Source organism: Anneissia japonica, unplaced genomic scaffold, assembly GCF_011630105.1.
Source record: "Anneissia japonica isolate Jap-2015-1 unplaced genomic scaffold, ASM1163010v1 scaffold2834_len698180_cov181, whole genome shotgun sequence".
In the NCBI taxonomy this organism is placed as follows: domain Eukaryota; kingdom Metazoa; phylum Echinodermata; class Crinoidea; order Comatulida; family Comatulidae; genus Anneissia; species Anneissia japonica.
In genome coordinates, this window is record NW_022704877.1 from 432,857 (window position 1) to 446,841 (window position 13,985).

Sequence of the window (13,985 nt, forward strand, 5' to 3'; positions counted from 1 at the left end):
ATTAATAATGTGTAAGTATTACTGTATAATCATTTGGGAACGTACTGAATATTCTGTAGGATAACACATCAGGTTGGGCAAAACGTCTTATTATAAATCTAATTATATTTAAATTCATCACTTTCTCTTTAGGTTATTATTGTATATTATCTGCTTATTTTATTTTCATTCAGTTTTCCATTTTATACTTCATAGTATTTATATATTGGAATAAAATTCAGAATTTTATTTTATTATGATCATTACTAGATCAAATTATGAAATCCTGTTGCTTTTCATTATCATTAATAATATTTGTATTGTTTTTTTTAGGACACCTCAGCAATACCAAATACTGCAAGTAACCCACCTTGTTTGGATCCCGGACCACCTCCAATACCTGTCGTACCAAGAAAAAGAGCACCACCACGCCTCTTACCGATGATACCATTCCTTCCAAAGGGACATACAAATGGATTACGGAAGCCTAGGAAGGAGCAGGTGTTGAAAAGGATCCCAAATAATCATGTACTAAAGACAAAGGAAAGACGGAAAAACGGACTGAAATCAAGTAAACATAGGAAACCATTTTTAAACAATAATCACCGGAAAATTTTAGATAAGAATAACTCGGACTGCATTTACTTACGTGGTGAGAAGTTACACAACGGGGCACTTAAGCGCATGGAAACAAATTGCACTCTAGAGCTAGTTTCCATGGCTTTCAAACCAGCTAGGAATGGACGTGTTTCGAAGCGAAGACATAAATTGACAAAGTGCCAAACTGAAGGAATGAACCATAATAAAAACTCACTAGCAAATAGTGTCAACGATAAGTTTCTTCAAGCAACAGCTCTTACCTTGCCAAAAAATGGTCTCATCCGCCTTTTTAAGCCAAGAACAAAGGCAGACACAAAGAAAGATTTGAATTCAGTAGCGGAAAAGATTCCGAAAAACCATGTTAATCATGTGATTTCAACGTTAACAGACCAAACACAAGTTAAAGTCAAGCGGAAACGTGGCCGACCAAAGCAGAATCCTGATTTTAATGTACTGAAAACAAAAAATGCCTCAAAAGTTGGTGAAGCAGACAAAATTCTAACCGACAACAAACTACCTCAGGGGACACAAACCCCGACTGGACACGTATCACTTGCAAAGAAACGTAGAACGTCCTCTAAATATCAAACAGACTTCAATAACTGCAGCAAGACTCCAGTTACTTTAACAATCAATCGATCACCAAAAAGAACTCGTAATTCTCTACCGATTCATGCCAAAGTCGTGGCCACGGACGCCCCCGTGTTGTACCCAAATCAAGGGTCATGGAGTGACCCTATCGCATATGTGACGGCTATGTCTGATGACCTTGAAAAATGCGGAATTTGTAAAGTTGTTCCACCAAAAGGATGGAGGGTTAGTTGTTTTTACTCGATCTTAAATTTAATTGCTTTTCAATTTTTTTTTAAGTCCAATGAAGTTTGAAATATCGATGATCGGTATCGTTGAAATGGAAATGTAATCAAAATTGAAAGCGTGTTTGCTAATTCTCCTTAGGATTGCTCAAAATCAGTATTGCACAATACAGCAATCCATAAATAATTTAATTTTGTATACACAGCCACGCCTGTTCGAGTGTTGTAAGTATATTACATAATAATTGAAATTAGGATGTACAATCCAAATCCTCCTTATAAAATTCACTTAGCATTCTTACTTAGAATCATACTTTATTGATATTTCAAAATAAACATAAGAAAGAAAAAAAAAACACATTTAAAAAAGCTAGGACGCAACCTGAATTTACATTCTAACAGGGGCAAGATATGAATGAAAAAAATAGATAAGATTACAAGAATGCAAAATAAGAATTTAATAAGATATAGATAATAATATCTAGGAAAAAAATTGAACATTAAATCAAATATTCATCCTGTTTGTGTAATAACATGTAGAATAAAAATATTTATTTATTCATTTTAAATTAAGAAAGAAATCAATACTCTTAATATTTGTGCATAATTGATGCTTTATAAATTCTTATATGATGATGATGATTATTATTATTGTTATTATTATTATTATTATTATCTAAACAATTGAATGTTCGCTGATTTACAGGCTATTTCAATACTGCAGTTCTTGACTTAACATTCAGTTTAAGACTTCATGCAAAAAAAATTTTGTATAGTGTTAATGTTTTTTTTGTTTATTATTGAGGAAAATATTTCCATGTTCTAATTTTCTCTTGAAGCAGATTAGCTCAGCTGACTAAACTGGTGTTTGCCACTATATGTGTGCTGAACCGTGGAGATCTGTTGGTTCTTGGTTCAATTCCCACTGCTGCTATCCTGTGTTTTGGCTAGAGGGCTGAAATGCAAGTTTCAATAGCTCATTGCCTTTCGAATTACTACCAGAAGGATCCCCACTGGAAATAAGTATTCTTCAGACTTTTATGGGTTATCCTCGGTGTTTACATCAAGTTAATCCAGGGCAAGGATCTTAGTAAAGAACTCACTTAACAATAGAAGATGATAATAAATATTTGAGAAAAATTATTGTCCCCATCAGGACCCAAGACCTTTCCATCACTATTCAGATACTCTACCAACTGAGCTATGAGGCCAAGTGGCATATGCCCTTGGATTTTCCCATTAGAACACTTTTTGGAGGTATGGAGATACATCTTCACTGGTGATAATTAAAGATGATAATAAATATTTGAGAAAACATATTTTATTAAGTATTTTTATATTGGCTAGAGAATTGTTTTCTCATTCAATTTTCAATCGAACGCTAATAACTTACTTAAATATACAAAGTAAGCAATTTGAATATTGGTTTTTATTGTTTATTAACTTAATACTGACAGTAATATAAAGCAAATGGATCAGGCAATGAGAAACGTCGGGTTAACTACATCAATGTTTCTTCTGAGGCATTTCAGTAGTTTCCGAGAGAAATTAATCAATTGGTTAGGTTAAAGGGTACATTAACATGATATTTGTTTTGCTGCGAAGTTGAGCACCTTCATGTACTGTGCATTATCCTCAGACTAGAATTATTAACAGGAAAACAATTCTGTAACATGTTAACTTGAAGGTATATACTCTCTGGGTTCAGTAATTAAACTTATGAATTTAATATTCCAATTACTTCTATTGTAAATCACACGAAAGTAACTTAGTTATGGAGATACACCTCCACTGGTAATAATTAGATATGATAATAAATATTTGAGAAAAACGTACTTGGTGTTGAATCCCGAGGGAGATATACTATAATTCCTCTACAGGCTGCCTTTAGACCCTTTAATTGTATATTGATCAGTTAAGAGATTTTTGTTTGGAAAAATATATAGGTATTCAAAAACTAAAATGTTTCGATTTTTGATAGGGATAACCCATTTTTTAATGATTTTAATGGGAGTTTAGCTAGAGGGAACGGTTCAACAGTGTAGATATGCCTTTTATCAAAAAGATAAAATGATCTCAAAGCTATAATAATCATCTTTTTATCATGTAAATTTTTTGAGAGGGTCATGGGTCACAGGAAAGATTATATATATGTTGTACTTAATAATGTTTTTAAATTGAAAAATAGTTTATTTGATCCATTAAAATGTTTAATTTGATTTTTTAGGGGGTTTTTTTTGCAAATGTTAACATATACAATATGTTTAACATAGATATTGGACACTCTTATGTATTATTTATTTTTTGTGGTTTGACAGTATATATGTATATGAATTAATAATGATAATACATGTATCAAGATGAAAAGGCCTACGCTATATTAAAATGTAGGTGAGCTAACAGCGTGATGATAGACTCCACAAACAACCCCCAATCTGCCTCTGCTATAAACATCTACACGGCTGAACTCCAAATTAATTTCACATGGTTGAAAAGTATGATTCATCAATTCCCAGCTGATACTATGTGTGTTAGCATGGATTAGAGCTCCAATACTTAATAACATGCCCATTGGTAACCTGGGGCTCTGTTCAGAGATTATTCTCGTTTTATTAAGTTGTTCGGTTTTGATGAGCCCTCTATATGTGTTTGTAATTATCCGTCATTAAGATGTTAACCTTTAGGTGGCTTAATTTTGTGGGGTCGGTAAAAGTACAAGATTTGACCTCATTTTTTTACTGAGCAGAGATTTTGTTGTGCTTATGCATTTATTTAATTGTTATAGAATTATTATATAGGAATGGTGTTTTTTAAAGAACCATTATTGTGTTCTAATTTTCGTTTAGAAACTAACCTATTAAAGTATACAAATTAGGCAATTCCTAATAAAAAGACATTTTTAGTAATTGTTAGGTTTGCCATATAAGTGACAGTTTGTTTTTTAAATTAATTAATCATTATCCAATATCTGTTTTTGCAGCCGGAGTGTAAATTGAAAGATGACATGAAATTCAATACAGAAGTGCAGTATATTAATAGATTATATCATATGTAAGTTCACAAAAATATAAATTTGAATAGCATGTACTCTGCAGAGTTTTTCTCCTTTACCCCACTAGTTCTAGCCACTACCCATAGTGCAGGGGGTTACCTACAATTGAATTAGAGACCAAACTAAAAATGATATATTAAGTTGCATCATTTAATTATGTTTCAATGTTTTTCTTTTTTTCCATTTTTCATCTGTGCTTTTTGAATATATGTATAATATTGCAATTCATTATTTTAAAACTTTAAAATGGCCTTGTTAAAACACCTGCACAAGCGATCAAACTTTCCACTTCAAAATAAAGATATAGACTTGGAATATAGGCCTATGTCAAGGAGTGATCATTTAATAGGAAAAGTCATATCTTTAACAGGCAGCCCTTCACCCTTCAAGATACAGTCAGATAAAAAAGGAATCAGGGTTCATTAATAGACCATCAATCATTGCATGCATTTTGACTGGTAAAATGAACAAAGGTATCAAATTAATTAAGTATATTAAGCTTGTAAAGTGCCTCTTTTAAAAATCATTAACCTAACAACATTCTTTCAATAAACCTTATATTTTTAAGCTTTTGGTTTGGTGGCCTTGGACGATATAAATTTTGTTTTCTACCTAATAGTTTGAATGATTTTTCTTTTTTTCAGATGGAATTTAGAAAGTCGGCAACTTGCATGTATTAAGAGACACTTAAAAGAACAAGGCAATGGAATGGTTCAACCTCCGCAGGTACGTGCTAATGTCCTGGGTGAACTTGCGTTGGTGAGAAGAGGGAAAATAGATGCTTTAAAAAATAGTAAAAAGACAAATGTTAGAGAAATATTTCATGAATATGATTAAACAAATAAGATTTTTGTGAGAACATTACTTCTGATATTTCTTAAGTACCAGTGTTCTTATTGTAAATCATTTCCTCTTTGTAGGCCTATATTTACTTGACTTTACACTGTTTTTAAAACCTTTATAATATAAACACCATTCAGCTAATGCTGCTGTTTTTTGTATCCAAATATAGAAAATAAATTAAAAGAAAAACTATACAGTAAATCAAAAATGACAAATACTTCTTAAAAAAAGTTATAATGAAGCATAAGTTACAATTTTTAAATCTCTATAATATGGAAAAAATCTAATGCTAATTATATTCAGCAATCAATTACAAGAATTCTATGGTTGTTGAAATAACTTTCTGCCTCTACTACAATGTTTTATAGTGCATAGCCTGATACATTAAAAGCAACTGTAGACAATTGCAGTGTACTGTAATGTAGGGTTGAGGTCTATTTGAACCTAGAAAACTGTGCATAATCATACATAAATGCATTAATGTGAAACCAGATCATAATTATCTTTGTGTGCAGGTAGAAGAATGCGTATTTCTCTGAACTTTAGAGCTTTAGTATCTACCTAAATCCAAATTAGACAATTTATGGCTTTTGGATTATGAAATCTCAATTATGTAGTTTACTACGCTTGTGGTTTAAATGCTAGAAGCGCAAGAAATGACACCTGAGAAAACCAAAATGACGCTTAACTTACGAAACTGGATACAGAAATTACGTTAAAATTCATTACAACTGTTAGTAATGCTTTAATTGCAGCCCAACTTCCCTTCATTTTAAAGGGCATCATCGTAGTCTGTCTTTAATTTTATGAAATATATCGTCATTACTACAAGGTTTCACTTTTCACTCTGAAGTTTCTTAATAGAGATCGCTACTTGAGTTACTATTCTAACCTTTTAATTTCATAAGTGATTTTTATCATCTTTTGCTTTTATTGTTATCGGAATAGAAAATGAATGATACGCAGTATCATAAGATAGGAACAAGGAGCATTTGGAGTTTGCCATCCAAAAAACAGCACCAGTGACTAAACAAGAAAATTTTTAACTTTTTAATGTATTCATATCCTCCACATTATAAGTTTGAAAATGATGGGTCATTTTCTGTAATCAACTTACTATTGCCAAAGTTACGAGTAAAAGCATTACAGATACTCTGTACTAAAGTATACAATACTGGCAGATTCTTATGCTAATTACTCAGTTTAAAAATTAGCGACAGTACACTGGTTTTAAAATGGCAAGCCTCATTTGGTTTTCAAATCGTATTGCATTTCTTGAGTGAAATCTTGCGATTATATAGTACTAGATATACAGAATAACAATGAATGATATATACCATATGATATATCATAAAATTTGAACAAGTATTACATGGTTTGAAAATCTTACTGTAGTACCTTTCTCTAGTGAATCTTACTTTTATATCAGTTGTCCAGAATAACAAATTATGATACATCATCCTAAGATTTGAACAAGAAGTTCATGGTTTCAAATCTTAGTGCACTTCTTGATCACATCTTACTTTTATACTAGTTATTCAGAATAACAAATTATGATCATCATTAGATTTTAACAAGAAGTACATGGTTTCAAAAATCTTAGTGCACTTCCTTGGTCAAATCTTACTTATACACTAGTTATTCAGAATAAGAAATTATGATACATCGTAAGATTTGAACAAGAAGTACATGATTTCTAAAGCTGAGTGGACTTCTTTGGTCAAATCATATCTTTATACTAGCAAAATATTTGTAAAACTATCTTGCTATCCTGACAGTTAGTATAAAGATATGATTTGTTGTACAGGATAGCAAAATAGTGGTACAACATTTGATTTTAAGCTGAATACACTTCTATATCAACGATAATTGGGTGTACATGAAACATTCCTATATGTATGATACAAAATATCTTGCTATGGATACCATACAAATGTGAAATATATAATTACAAATTATTACATTGCTTGTAGGTTGGAGGATGTGAAGTGGACTTGGTGAAGCTCTCACAGATCTTGTCGGAGCAGGAAGGAATGAAGTCCGAGAACGTCAGGTGGAACAAGATTGCAGACATGTTACGGATACCTAAGACGGTAAACACAAATATTTATCTGTGCCACTTTGCGAGCAAAAGCGCTCTTGTAAAGAGGCCATTGTTTTTGCGCTGGTGTTAATCTCTGGCTCATTGTAAATCCGATTAGTTTCTTCGATGGATTGTCTTGAATACTTAATGCCTGTTTCACATGAGACAAAAATTTTACACAGATTTCCGAAGATATTCATATTGAAATTTGGTTGTCTTCTCACAAGCAAATTCAAAATTTGCCGAAAGTCTGTACAGTCAAACTGTGTTCTCTTCGGTGCAATGCGTGCCTTCACATGTATTGTAGCAGGGAACACTTGCTAATTTTTTCCTAGCATATGTCCAACGTAACATTTTGTCTTGTGAATGGGGTATTAGCTAGTATACCGTAGTTCCTTGGGTGTAATTTCACCTTGGGTATAAGCCCAGCCCCTACTTGACGCCCACTTTTATTTACCTGACTTTCCTAGGGCAAAAGCCAGTGGCATAACGATGGGACCAGAGGCCCTGTGGCTTTCTGATACCGAAGGCCTCCCCCCTTTGATATGGGTCCCAGTCCCCAATTCCTTTGTATAATTTTAGATATGCTCAGTTTTTAATCAAATGTTTTTAATGATGAAATAAATGATATGATATCAGTGGCAGCTCCAGGGAGGAACTTTTACAGATGGATGGTCTTTACCACCTCCGACATAAAATTTGTATATAATTTTCTTCTTATCTCCATTTTTTTCAAATGTTAACACTAAGTGGGGCACTGGGCCGGATATAATATGATATATGTCCTACAGTCGATGTCAGAGACACATCATCATTGTTTGGGTCAGGGTGCTAGATCGAGGACCCTATGGGTAGGGCCCCTAGGGACCAGGACCCCACAGATTGCCGCACGAGAGCGCATAGGCGTTATGCCACTCGCAAAAGACTAGGATATAATTTGAATGAGGAGCTCAGCTGACTTTTACAAATTAAAAAAAGAAAATGACTTTGAATTAATGCAGAGCTAAAAAAATTTCCTTTTGATTGAAAAGGGGATTCTCCGCTATAAAGCCACCCCACAAAGGTCAGCCCAATTCAAAGTGGGTGGGCTATAACTGGAGGAACTAAGTATTAACTAAGTTTTGTATACATAGCTTATTTTTGTAATGTATGTTAAACCTAGGCATGAAAGTGATATGTATTTTATACGAACCAACATGTTGGAAATTGAAAAAGTAGGGTATATTCTGGTGTCATTGTTCTATGTGTATAAGACTTTTCGCAGCCTGAAACAGAAGTACGCGGTCAAAGGTTACTGGAGATAAACATACCCCAAAACACGCGATACGATGTGTTTTGTTTTAGTGAATCGAAGATTATCTCAACTTTATTTGTCTTGTGAGATTCACAAATACATTAAAAACATCATTTCATATGGATGGTAGTACATCTAGTATCACTTGGGATGAACTACAATTGTGGAAAGTTCCTGCATTAAAAGACTATTTGCGATTGAGGGGACTGAAAACTTCAGGAAGAAAAATCAAACTCCAGGCCCTTGTGTATAGTGCTGCACAGCTTAACTATGCGGTCAAACAGGATGAAGTGGGCGAAGAAAGATCACGATGTCTTCAATAATCTGAACTACTATACGTAGATGGTAAAAAACTACCGGATCCACTTCATGAATTAAAAGATGTGTGGGTAAGTGAAAAAGAAGGGGTGATTTTTTCGCCCCCTGTAATCTATTTTGAGATAGGAGATTGAGGCACCTTGTGTTAGTGAACCGACCAAGAGGAAACTGAAAACACCTTCACTTGAAAATATACTGTTATCGGACTACAAAGAAGGGAAAGCATATAGCTATTTCGATAGTAAATGGTTTCATGAAATATTTTATCATAATATTTCGGACGACAGCGTATCTGCTTTGTTAAGGCACAATGTACACCATCACAGGCAATCAAGAATACATCACATTCTGTATGGGTTGCTCTGGAAAAAAAGACGCGGAAAATATGCAGTGCATATTGTAGCTGTTTTGCAGGGTGAGTGTAAATACAATATTCTTGTTAGGTTATTATTTCTATATTAAAAAAAAAAAAACATATAAATTATATTTGTGAATTAACTATGTAAACTTGATGTTAGATTTGTAAATATTTGAATTTAAATGCTGTGTAATCTATATTTCTTTTTAGACTTGGTTCTTCATGTAACCATGTTGTAGCCGTGATCTTCAAGCTGGATCATGCTTTTATGACTTGTGTTTCCAAGAACCAAGTACCATGCACATCAAAAACTTGCAGTTGGAATGTCTACAGAGGGGCAAAAAGGATGAAAATAATTGAAGGGAAACCAGTGTCTGACATGCAATGGGCAAAGCCGCAATGGGCAAAGCCAAACTACTATAAACAGGGTATGGGCTTTTTTATTCTACAAAATAAAAAAATTTACAAAAACATAAAAACAACTGTACAATATAAATTGACCTTGCATGTATCTTGTGTAAATCGTGATTAACCTTAAAACAGTACAGTGCTTCACAAGCAATTTGTTTTGACAAGGCATTATACTTTTGTTATACTTTAGTACATATGTAAAACTTAAACATCAGTACATTGAAAAATGTAAATTATTATAAACAGGCAACCTGATGTTGCTGATGATATTTAACGAAATAAGCCTGTTTTAACAAATGATTTTTTTTCTTTCTTTTTTTTCAATATAGGAAATCAGCAGCCAATTAATACAGAATCACGAAAGCTTTTTAACCCAATGAAGAATTCAAGACAAATGCCTACAGCGCAGGGGATAGTTGATGCTCTTTTTCCCAGCTGCAGCAATTCAACTATATGGAAATATTTGTCCACAACAGCCATGAATTATAACCCTCAGGAGGATTTTAATGTAGGAATTGAAGTGGAGGTAGAAACATCGCATGACATAGCAGTTCCAAAGAGTCTACAACTACTTGCAGCCAATTTTCAGTCACCTGAAAATTTTATCAATAACTTGCCCACATACTCTCATGAAGAAATTATGGCCATTGAAAAAGTAACTCGGGGACAATCAGAGAATGTTGAATGGGCAAAATATAGAACTGGACGTATTACTGCTTCCAATTTGAAATCTGTGGTTACTAGAAATAAGACTCTCCATAGTAATACACATTTAAGTAAAGATTCCATCCCAATTTTTAAAAAAATTATGGGATATACCCACATTGACCCAAACCTACCAAATCTTAAATATGGGAGGATTACTGAACCAATAGCACGATCATTGTATGAAAAAATTTTGAAAGGAAAAGGACATGTGAATATTGAAGTCTCAGAATGTGGGTTGTTTGTACATCCAAAAAAGATATTTATGGGGGCTTCCCCAGATGCATGTTGTGGAAAGGGACTACTGGAAATAAAGTGTTCACGTACAATAGCACTTGATCAACCCACGGAAGAAAACATGGAGGCATTGTATGTAACTACAAATGAAAAACTTAAACCAAATCATCAATACTATTATCAAATTCAAGCACAAATGGGCATAACTAAAAGAAACTGGTGCAATTTTTTTTATATATACCAAGGGGGGATACTTTTTGCAGCGTATTGAATACAACCATGAGGTGTGGACTAGGGCAATGTCTAAAGCTGAACAATTTTTTTTTTAGTTCATTGCCCCACAGTTAATTTACAATGCAATAAAGAAATCTGCAATTAGCTATGAAATATAATTATTTTATTAGTTTCATAACCACTAGTTATTTCAAAATTATTTACTGTATGCTGCCAACTGAATATAAATTCTAAATATGTACATACAGTATTTATTTACAGTAAATAATAACAGGAAACATTTTGACCAGTGCAGTAATTGTAATAAAAAGAGAAAATTGACAATATTCGCTCCATAATTTTCATTTATTTGAAGAGAAACTTTCCTCTATTTTATTTACACATTCCTAATTACAATTCAGTTACTTTCATTTAAGACATTAGATCTGGTTGCAAATTGCATAGAGCAGCACACACAATTATTATGTCATCAGATACTGGGATGAGAGTATAATTGGTAATGTAGAGTTCAAGATTTGGAAGTCCTTCAATCGGTTTATTGCTCTCTCTACATGGATCCTTAAGTTACCAATCATCTTTGTCTTTTTAACTTTTTGTCTAGTCATTTGGCGGTTGCCTTGAGCAGCTGGTGGAATTTGCAGTGATGCATGTTGGCGCATAAGATCTTCTTGTATGGGAAAACCTCTATCTGCCATTAATACATCATGTGGCTCTATTAAGGAAAGAAACCCACTGTCTCTCAGGATAAAAACATCCGATGCTCTCCCTCTATAAGCTTTGGATATAAATGAAATCTGTCCATTTGGTGTTATACCAACAAGCACTTTTATGGTGTTGTGCTTTTTGTAGTCCGACCATGTAGCAGCCTGCAATTCCAAAGATCGTGGTCTTTCGATAAAAAACTCTGTACAGTCTATGATACATCTTAATTTTTTACAGTGCTTTTTGAATTGCTGCGGCATTGAAGAAAATATTGTTTGTCTATTTGGCCAAACAATTAGTGGTTTAAAAATAGTGGACAAGAAACGTAGCCAAGTGGTACATGTACTTGGTAGTACACCAAAAAGTACTGCCAAAAAATTTACTGTAAGGTCCAAACGCAGTCGCATTAAAACCATTAGCAGTTCATCCTTTGGACTTATGTTGCGTTTAGGTCCAGACTTTTTCGGCGAGCCTTTTAAAGGTCCGACTAGCACTATTGGTCTTAATTTTGCTCTTCCAGTAGACCATTTTTTTAGTGTATGGTTCAACATAATTGAACAAGTCATCAAAGGCTTTTTTTGTTCTCAAACCTGTACAATGGTTGATATCATTGTCTTTCAAATTATTAACTCTAATAGTTGTTTTTTGTTGCTTTTCTTAGCCGCATTTCTTTCTAATATGAAAATCAGCAATTTTGCTTTCCATGTTTTTTATAATTATTTGCTTATCAATGCCGCCAACGCAGTCACAGTTTGGCTTGCATTAACATTGGTAAGTGTACCTATGATCATGCTGGATCTTTGACACAGGAGTTACTGGAACACTGCTATCATCTGGTATTTGTTTTAGCTTTTTCCCAACGTTTTGCCGTTGTTTTGGAGGTGCACGTTTTGCTGTTGTAGACTGCCCACAGTTTTCATACCCCAGGTTAAGTACAGGGTCTGGATAAGAAGGTACGGGTTCTCCTTTTGGAAAGTGCACTGAACACACACGGTCATGTGGCTTGTTTTTCCAGTTTCGTCCAGTTTTAGGGTCTTTCTTGTTCATTAACTTGTTCCATCTCAACCTCATTTGGGTCCTTTCTTTCAGTTGGAAACGGAAATAGCCTGAATGGTGGAAGGCAATTGCAACATCACTTCCATTTTTATTTCCATGTTTAGTGCAGTCAAGTTGTTTCCACTTGTCTAGGTGATATGATGAGCTGTTGCAGCAACCTACTACTGCACACAACTTCATAATTGATGATTAAATCATCAGTCTAAAACAAAACAAGTACAGTATGCATTAAAATATTTAAATCATAATGAATTGCAAAATAATTTTTTTTTTAATAACTATTTACTAAGGAACTGTTTAAAATGTATATCATCATCATTAATATATCCATTACTAATATTAAAAATGCTTTTAAAAATGGTTTTTAATTGAATGCCATTTTACTGACTTTCAATTAAAAAATAAACTTGGCTTATCAATGAATACAAAAAAATGTACTACAAATGACTACAGTAGTTGATTATCAATACAAAATTATTTCGACTTTTGTAGGCCTAGATCAAACAACCTTATTTGCAATGAAATTAAATATTTCAGTCAAATCTACTATGTGTATGAAAAAAAAAAGTATATATTTACCACTCAAATGTTACTGTTTGAAAATCTAGAAATGATATATACAAAATTTAAGGTAAGAAATTTCGATACTTTGAAAATTTGTCTGCAAGACTAGCGTGGTTGTTTATCTCCAAAAACTTTTTTGTCTTCAATCTGACGAATGCGCAGTCGGAACTGCGAAAAGGCTTATTCCAATCAATTAGGCTACGCTATATTTTGCACGGACAGATGTTGTGAAAAGTTATCCTGGTGGTATGCCAGAAAAATGACAAATATGGAGTTTTCATGTAGCATTCCACAGAGGTAGATAACGCCATAACTAGGATCTGTTTCAAAACATGAGATAATTTCAGGTATATATTTCATAGCTCATTCTAGAACAACATCCAGCGAAATGAGCTCTAATACATCATGGTCATTTTTTTTTTCTACCTTAAACAGATTCAAGGAAGAGTTACCAAATTGTATAAGATCTACTGTGAATACTTGGTGTCGTATCACATGTTAACATCAGTAAGTGGATTATGCTAATAATATGCTAATTATGGTATATTACCTTTATCAATTATCGTAATTTGCTAATTATTCTAATAATGCGGTATCTGTTACATATTAACTTTGATAGGTGATATGCTAATTACTTGATGTCTTATAATAATAATAATAATAATAATTACTTGATGTCTTATTATCATGTCAGTAAGTTAATGGACTGTTCCTCTAATCCTCACCTTTTTTGG

General features: G+C 33.2%; 3 protein-coding genes across 3 annotated transcripts in view; 2 read left to right on the forward strand and 1 right to left on the reverse strand.

Moving 5' to 3' along the window:
• The window catches only part of LOC117104836 (protein Jumonji-like), a 48,114-nt gene that overhangs the window by 20,117 nt on the left and 14,012 nt on the right, over positions 1–13,985 (forward strand). The window contains exons 7-11 of the mRNA XM_033245673.1: positions 313–1,395; positions 4,375–4,445; positions 5,091–5,172; positions 7,263–7,382; positions 13,687–13,758. Coding sequence (XP_033101564.1) covers positions 313–1,395; positions 4,375–4,445; positions 5,091–5,172; positions 7,263–7,382; positions 13,687–13,758 — 1,428 coding nt within the window. The remainder of the gene's footprint in view (positions 1–312; positions 1,396–4,374; positions 4,446–5,090; positions 5,173–7,262; positions 7,383–13,686; positions 13,759–13,985) is intronic.
• On the forward strand, positions 7,455–10,986 carry LOC117104791. Its single transcript, XM_033245639.1, has 2 exons — positions 7,455–9,770; positions 10,083–10,986. The coding sequence occupies exons 1-2, from the start codon at positions 9,611–9,613 to the stop codon at positions 10,964–10,966; spliced, it is 1,044 nt and encodes a 347-aa protein (XP_033101530.1). The 5' UTR covers positions 7,455–9,610; the 3' UTR covers positions 10,967–10,986.
• LOC117104792 lies at positions 11,368–12,229 on the reverse strand. The gene has a single exon (XM_033245640.1). It carries the CDS (start codon positions 12,195–12,197, stop codon positions 11,391–11,393), a length of 807 nt encoding a protein of 268 aa, XP_033101531.1. The 5' UTR covers positions 12,198–12,229; the 3' UTR covers positions 11,368–11,390.